Source organism: Phaseolus vulgaris, mitochondrion (genome assembly GCF_051622355.1).
Source record: "Phaseolus vulgaris mitochondrion, complete genome".
Lineage (NCBI taxonomy): Eukaryota > Viridiplantae > Streptophyta > Magnoliopsida > Fabales > Fabaceae > Phaseolus > Phaseolus vulgaris.
The window spans coordinates 171,493-180,152 of record NC_045135.1 but is presented as its reverse complement, the minus strand read 5'-3'; the positions used below and the strand labels follow the sequence as shown (position 1 = coordinate 180,152).

General features: G+C 45.7%; 1 protein-coding gene.

The window, feature by feature from the left end:
• Positions 1–1,476, bottom strand: nad5 (NADH dehydrogenase subunit 5; one part of a trans-spliced gene, as the record gives it). Coding sequence (YP_009709889.1) covers positions 1–156; positions 1,082–1,476 — 551 coding nt within the window.
• Positions 1,477–8,660: the final 7,184 nt, after the last annotated feature.

The following is an 8,660-nucleotide window of genomic DNA, read 5'->3' as shown; positions in this document are numbered from 1 at the left end:
TTATTTATGATTATTTACTGACTTATTATTCAAAAAACTACTAACTATCAAAATGAAAGACGATCGATTATCTACCCAATAAGATAGAGAGTCCCACATACGAGAAAAGGTCACAAATAGAGTTGAACCAAGTAACATTGCAAAGGCATAATGATAGTAGGGTCGGGATATCCCCGCCCTCCGAACCGGACGTGAAGGTCTCCCCTCATCCGGCTCTCTGCAGGGGAATCTCCACTCACTGCTTCCCCTAATATCCTACCTTTACCACATCATGGGGGTTTACAGGAGATCCCAGAGGCTCGCTCGGAAAGGCTGCTATACCATACCTTTTGACTCCACTCTACTCTAGTAGTCACTGGACTCACTATAGTAGTCCGTCCGGCTGCTCTTGCTGAAATCATTACTCTTAATTCTCCCGTGCTCTAGCAATTGCGCTCCCTAGACCACTACCATGTAGTTAGGTAGAGACAATCAATCCGTAGTGACGGGAATCTGGCCCTATCCATATCAAAAATGAATTGATAATATATCTATAGAGAAGCTACCTTTCTCTCACTCAATAGATGTATCTGGTTTGGTACGGTACAGTACAATACGAGACGATGGAATGCAATGGGATGGATGGTAGAGGGCTGCCTGCGCCCAAAAGCGATGATTCCCCTTGTCCATAGGGACCTCGTGGCATACAACCGAAACGACTCCCGCTAGATAGCCGCCCCTATCTATATTTTTACAGCCTCGTGGACGGACTAAAGAAGGGAAGTTACAGAACGGGGCAGTGAAGGCTCGAGAAGTAGACAGCAAGCTTTTCTCAGCCCCCTAACCTTTCTATTATTATTGAAGCGCTAGCGCGCCCCTTTCTCTAATAGAATATAAAGGGGCGTAAGCACTTCACTCGCTAGGGGATGGGATTCATTCACTTGCATTCCTGCTAGCACTACAAAAAGCTCCGGTCTTAACGCCCCTACTACTGCTGTGCAGCCTTTCCTCGGGTTCGTAGAGTCGGGTTTCCCGTTTACCCACAACGGAGGACCCTACCAGACCAGGCAGGCGGCCACGGGTCATAACGCACTCTTCGCACAACAAATCCACTTTGAAGTTGACTTATCCGCTCGGCCAATCGTCGGAATGTGTACGATATACCATAAGGGCCCAATATCTCAATAGCACCTTTGTCTAAAGCTTCGAATGAGACTTCATATCCGAAACGCAGGAACGATCTTACTAGAAAGTCATTCAAAACTTGATCGAAGAACCAGCGTTTATTGAAGAAGCTATAGAGTCGATTACAAAAAGTACTTGTTTGAAAGGCTCGTTGGAATTGATCCGCTACGGGATTTACATTATACGCAACAGAAGCACCTGAAGTACTAAACAGAATAGGTATTAGTTTGGTAATGGTTGGAGCAGCAAACTCGGATTCGGCAAGAATCTCATTTTTTGGTAGTACGAAGGGGGAATTGGCCCAAAAATTGGATAGGGGTCAAGACGCAGTCGGGCGCCGGCGGCTGACTCAAGTGCCCCCCGAACCGCGCGAAATGGTCGCCTATTACACGGCTCACTAACTCTGCCTGGGGTGTGGGGCTACCTATTATTCATTCGTCGGCGGTCCGGCGCACCCCTACTCACTTAAAGGATGCTGCTTAATTACGAAGGAAATTCATTCTTAATCTAGAGAGTTCCCTTTCGTTAAGCGCATCGAGCCAGGAGTGGACATCATCATCTGCAGACAAATCCAGATCCTGTTTCATCATTAGCTTAGCTAAAGTGGAATAGTATGACTGGCTTTCCGGAAAATGAGACGAAACCCGCTTGATCCATAACTTTTCTATCTTTGGCCACTGAAAACCGTACGGAAGCCTTACTTTGGGGTATAGGGAGAGATTCTCAAGATCTGCAACATCATACTTGTCCCTACTCAACTTATTAACTGCCCGTTCAAGGCGACTTATCTTCTCCATCAGAGGATCGGACGGTTGTGGTGGGACGTATGGCACTATCTGATTCATGGGAGTGAGAGCCCTTATTTAAATTTAAGGGCACGGCCGGTACTGCAGGAGGTTTTCTTCGCGTTTGTACGTTATTTAAATCATTCTAGCCTTTCGCTTGCTTATCTTATTATGTTTCTAGTTCTCGCTCGTGGTAAATTGTATATTCATACTTTAAGTTCGAAATTCATTTCCCCAGACCCGGCATAAGAGAAGAAAACAAAAGAAAGAGATGCGGATGAAAGTGATCCCCCAATCCTCGCTCGGTACCAAGGGTAGAACTTCATGATTGATTCGGTGTAACCGGTCTTTGATCAAGGGGCGCTAACGCGCCCTTACCTATTGAAGGAAAAAGTGCAGTTCAAGCACTTTGCTTTGAATCACAAACAAACAGATATTATTCAATTTCGGCATTCCCGATCTTCTATCTTTCCTGCAGGCATGGAAATCAAACTGGAATGAGACCTTCCTTTCTGTCGACATTCTTTTCCATTCCATCTCTCTTCCTTGAGGTGTGGGACCATTGGCCTAGTCTTTTACTAACCCCCGCACGCAGGATTAGAATCATTCCCTTTGTTGAGTGAGGAGGGCTTGAAAGGATCTCTCTTCCGTCTAAGCCAGGGTAGGAATTGGATCGCCATCCCCCGCACTTCTTATTGTGCTAAGGGCCCATTCCTTATCCTTTTTTGATAGGGTCAGCCTTTCTTTTCTCTCCGGCAGTGGTCCAACCTTAGTATATGAGAAATGCAACTAGTGGTCCCTCATTTGATCTTGGTGTGGAACCCACTGATTTATGGGGAAGGAAAGCAAGGAACTCTGATTGCCCATTAGTAAGGGTAGGCGGGATAAAGGCAGGTGCGTTTCATATTTCTGATATCGGAGTAGCAGCTGTTAGGAGTTAGCGCGAAGGAGCTCTTTCGCGGTTCTATCTCTTTTCCCTTATTAAAGGGTAATTTCTAGAGGGGCGAAGACAACTTCAAAATGATCCATCCGATAAAGGCAACTAGTGCGCTCTTTGAAGGAAGAATGCGCAGTTAGGACAAACTCTTTTTTGGGCAAATGGACAGTGAATCCATTAGTTATGTGAAAGAAGGGCTTGTTTGCGACGTGAAATGGCATAGGTTTCTCTCAGATGCGAGATTACCGGTCTTGACTGTATTGCTAAGAGTTAGCACAGGATTGGCAGGCGAGACATCTATTGAATTAACGGCAAGGATATTATTTTATTAAAAAAGCTGTCCAATTGGCTAAGGGACATAGCTAAGGAAAAGCTCTGATCCAACTCATCGAAGATGCCCTGAAGGAACTGCAAGAGATGAGACAGTTGCTTTCACTAAAGGACCGAAGTAGCCATACATAATAGGATGAATAAAGACTTGCCTTTGAAAGCCTGCCAGAAAGCTTTCCTTTCGTCCGCTCCGGTCTCTGCGTGTTACAGGTCCATGGTTAACTCGACCTCTCTCTTACTCCCGCTTCGAAACCTACTCGTTATTCAATTGGCTTATGGAAACCAGCGAGCCCAAAAGAAAACGAAAGTAATTTGTGCCAAAGAAAGGAGTTGTCGAAGCAGGAAAAAATCATTCATAAATAAGTCAAAAGCCAAAGGAGCGAGCGGAAAGAAAGCAAGTGGCAGAAGCAGCGAAGCAAGAGCAATAAATAAGCTGAAAACTCACCTGGAAATGCCCCAGCGCTCGCCTACAGCCAAAGCAAAAGGGGCAGGGGGCGCGGATACACTCATAAAGCAAAAGACCTAACCGGAGAGCCAACTAGCCCTTGCGCGGCCAAGAGGAATGTGGCCACTGCATGCAGTTAAAGAGTTTTCACTTCCTGACTATTCTCTTAAAAGAACAAGGAATTCTTCTGCATAAAGGAAAAGGCAACATTTACTCAACCATTTCCATTTCGTCATCATATCCGGTCGATTTTTCTATTCTAAGACCAATCTCGTTTCTTCCATCGAGAGCTACCGCTTTTTCAAGAAGGATTTTTTTTCCGCGACAACTAGTCGAGAAAGCCTAAGCGAGACAAGAAGGAATTAAGAATTCCCTTAGTGACAGTAGCATCTTTCGAACATTCGGACATTGTAGGCTCTCCTCCAACTAAGGACTGGGAAACTAAGACTCACATTCCCGGCAGACAGTCTCGGAAGATATCAACCATGGAAGGTCTCCTGTAAACCAGAAGGTGCTACTAAGTGGTCTAACTCGAATCCCTTCCTTGAATGGGACAGCTTTCATCTAATGCCTTTGTTCGGACCGGACTCTTGACTTGTCAACTTCAGGTGCTAGAAAAAAACAAACTCAAACTTTTTTTAGGAATGGGATTTAGGGACAGATCATAGTATCGCTGAACAGCTTAAAGTAAACAGTAGCGGTAGGTTCTCCAACTCGATAAAAAAGAAGCTGTACCGAGAAAGAGGCACTTCTCTCTTTCAATCTTGAAATTGAAAAGGATAGGCGGAAAGCCAGTCGTTATCCTGGAACCTTAGCCCGAGCATCTTGTTATCATATCTTCGAGACTTGCTGGTCTGCTCTGTTAGGAGAACAAGTCCTCCCCCAGCCCAGCTGTACATTGAGGAAGTAGATCGAAAGAAAGGCAATTTTGATTATCCTTCAAACAGTCACCACTCCCACTCCTCTGGTAAAGTGGGATGACAAAGAAAACAAAGAAGCGGGTGAGAAAGAGACCAGAGGGATGGATTGGATTTCACCCAACCGCAATGTCCGGCTGAAGACTGAAGTGAAGACCTGGCTTTAAGCCTCTCATCTTTGATACTTTATTAATATGGACTTCATTCTGTAAGGCTGTTAGGAGCCGAGAGAAGGCGAAAAAGCAGATAGTAAAGCCCCTTAGAGAAAAGTGATTAAATCAGATCGGAACGTCTCTAGTCTTAGAAAAAATAAATGTAAGGAATACCCGGTGCTACATAAGCTAAAGCCATTAGAGCACTTAAGGCAGATAGAGTTACAGATAGCCGGTTTAGAATAGTAGGACTTAGAGGAGAAGGTCGCCCCTTACTCCATTCCTTAATCAGGAATAGCGGACTTTCGGCTGGTTAATGGGAAGCTCAAGAAGGGAGGTTCGCGCATCCTCTTGCTGGGAGAGGAGTGAAGCTGCTGTACCAATAAGTGAAAGAAAAGAGCGGACCGCACCGCAACTAGACCTGAGAAAAGACTTTACTTTAAGGCATCCTCTCATTGAGGAGGTCTTAGATAGAAGATGAGCCGACGGTAGGACTCTCTTAGAGTGTGGGAGTATAACAGTAGCAGCAGTTATGGCCCCATACCCATGAGCATTGGCGTGAGCAGCTAAGCTAAGGTCGGAAAGGAAGAATGGGTGGGCGGCTACCTATTTCCTCAGCCGATAAGAGAATCTGTCTTCAGCACAGATCGAGGCTTGTCGAAGATAAGTATCAAGTCCTCTATCGCTGGACTAGACTAGATTTCGAAGATTGAGGAGTGGCAACTCTCCATGGAATTCCAGAACCAACTCCCAAAAAAAAGAAGGGTAGTCTTTGACTACCTCTTTCTCCTGGCTGGCTCTCCTGTCCCCCAGCAACTCCCACAAAGGCTGAAGAAGACTCCTATCCTCCCCTTCTCAATAGGGCCTTCAGCTAGACTGAACTGACTGTAACTCGCTCAATCGGGCGCATTACCCAATGCTCCCTTCTTGAGCTAGACATTCAACGGCTTCAGAGCTACTGAATGATGAATCTCCAGAAAATGAGCTTAGGAAAGCTAGCCTGCTGACACCTCTCTTTTCTTTGAATGAAAGCATGCCCCGCGGGAAAATAGCAAAAAGAAGCTCTTGCTCTTCTGACCACAAGAATTCATTTTTCCTATGGTCTTTGACCACTTCAAAGCCGTACCCGGCTTATTTTTAGGATACGCTTTTCTATTGTCCTTCAAGGACATGTTCAGAATCGGATTGATGGCAGAGAGTGCGCAAAGTGAGAAATGTTGGAATCCACAGCAGCAAGGAAGGTCGCTCTCGCTATGTCCCCATTTACAGTCTCTGCCGCACGTGATTCGGTCTTCTTTTCATCCGGAAAACTGGATGAAAAAGAGGAAAGATCTTTACTATTGAGATCTCAAGAGTATGACTCTAAAGACCATTGTCTATCTCAGATAAGAAGGTAATATCAATCAAATGCAGCAAAGCAGACTTCTAGCAATTCTTTTAGCTAAAGATCCCCATTGGCCAACTTAGCTATCTTAGATAAGGTAGGCGGGGGTTTGTTTGGGCGAACTCCCCCATGGTTGACGGATAGATTGCGCTTAGCCGGTCCTTTCCTTACAAATCCATCTCTCTTTTCTCTGCCAATCAGAGTATGGCCTTACTAGACGGAAGGCTTACTAAGGGAAGGAAGTCAGTAGTCTCTTTCACAAACCTCCCGAAGAGTGTCCTTCATGTGTGAGATGAGATTGATCCAGTTTACGGCAGCATTTCAGCAGGAAAGTAATCAGTCCCTCCTTGCCTTGTACCGCCATTGATGGTTTTCTTCTTCATGGAATCTGACAGGTATAGGTCTTCAACAGAAGGGGCTGTTCACAAAGCATCCCGTGGTGCGCTCCGAAAACAAAGCGTCTATAGCATTTTGGATACCCTTCTTCTGATTCTGAGCTGAGGGCAAAGGATGTTTACCCTTGCCTTCAAAAGCATGATAGAGCTCATACCATCAGTTTACCTCGTGAAAGTGCCTTCGCGCACCTACTTTCCTTCTCCTTGCTTTAGGGCAAAAGTGCCCAATCTACAGAGCATTGAAAGAAGAGCTATGTTGTTACCAATTCCTATCTCACCAGCAAGCCCAACAGCAAATAGAGTTAGGTACCTCTGTGATAGGTAGTAAGCGGAAGGGAAATGCCACTTCTTTTCTTTCGGGACAAAGACCTTTCTTTCCTCATTGCTGGATCGAGAGATTGAAGTCTTGCTGTGACCCGTGCTACCTATTCTAGTGCTCCTAGGGCTGTGGTGCTGCCTGAAGCTCTCCACTCCGATCTCGGAAGGACTAGGCAAGACATAAGAGCTGCTAAAGGCATCGGGCTCAGAGCCGAGTTGCAAGGCGAAAGTCAGTAGCTTTTGCCTTCCCCATAGTCTAGGAGCTTCCCAGCTCTTTCCAATCCAAATAGTGGGAGGGCCCTCACATCCCCTTACAAGAAGCTAGGGGAAATTCATCGATCAGTTCAGATCTTTGTCAAGTTAGCTTTACGCAAGCCAGGCCAGTGACACCATTTCAAAGCACGAATCTTTTTTGATTATATAGAAGATAGGGTTACCAGCGATCCAGTTTCGAGTCTGTTTGACTGATAGCATAGCCGGCAGGAAGTTGGACTGTCTTCTGCCAGCGAGTCTGAGCACGCAAGGTGCGAAAGCACTCAACTTAGCTAGGCATCCAACTGCTTTCTATGCATTTCAGATAGCTGCTTTGAGAGGGAATCTTTAGATTCGTGCTTCTGAGTCAAGGATTTCTTTCTTTACAGAGAGAGATCCCTTCTCAAAGGACAAGAAAATAAGCTCTAGTTCAATTCAGTGTGCCCTGTCAGGGAGTGAGTTAAGGTAGTCGGTCTGTGAGCGGATTTTGCCGCCTCTTTACCTCTTTGTCTTGGGTTGAGAGAGCCTTGGCTTTCGGCAAGGAACTTTATCTCTGAGGTCTTCCAGGCACTTTCCTCATGAAAAAGCGAAAGAACAACAGTCTCATTTCGTGCTTAGGAGGGCCCCCTACCCCTAGGGCAATCACTCTTGAAGAAGGTGCTCCGGGGAAGGTGCATTGACCTTGTCAGTTCATAACCATTTATTGTCCAGGGGGGACTTGGGCAAAAAGCATCTTCGTAGGGAAGCCCTTCGCTCATTCGTCGCTCTTGTATTCTCAATCGCATTTTTTCTCTGTGTGGCTACAGTAAGAATTCCTATGCGTCCGCAGCTAATGAATCTGATGCCATTTTTTCTGTTCTGTTGTAATGCTAGCGAAAGGCTTTCAACGAATCCCTTACTTAAAGGGAATGGGAATAAACAACTGGCTTTCTTCTCCTAGTGCAATCAGTTCTGGCACAAGACAATCCTGATTCAATTCCCGAAAACCTGACACCAGCAGTTTCTTCTGGGCATGTCCCTGAGACTGAGATGAGTGCCAGACTTCCTTCCTTAACTAGATAAAAGAAGCGTTCTAGTGGCCTAAGCTCCAAGTTAGGGACTCCTACCACCGGCTGAAAGTGCCCCATAACGGGCTAGGTTTGTATGATAAGTAAGTAATGCCGAGTTTCAAGTGGATACTGCTCTTTGCCATTAGAGCACTCTTGTGGAAATGAATCCGATGTGAAGCTGTTCCTCCGCTAGAATAAGGGGGCATGATCGCTGATCAGCAAAGGAAGCAGTCACTTATCTTCGACCACACCCTACGTATGGATGTCTTTATTACAAAGAAAGAGATTGGAAAGCTCCGACATCGTATTCGCCCTTTGGCTAACCAGAGTCAAAATCAGAGTAAGGAAGCAGCGAATAACTCAAATTCTCAGAAGAGAAGTCGTCTAATCAGTCAATGAGAACGGGTCGAATAGCGCTCCAATCGAAGGTGGGAGAAATGAGCAAGCAAAGAGACTCACATGTTGGTTCACCAAGTGAAAGAAGTAATTCTACAGAGGTACTGGCTAGAGGACGGGTTACTCTACGCCAAGG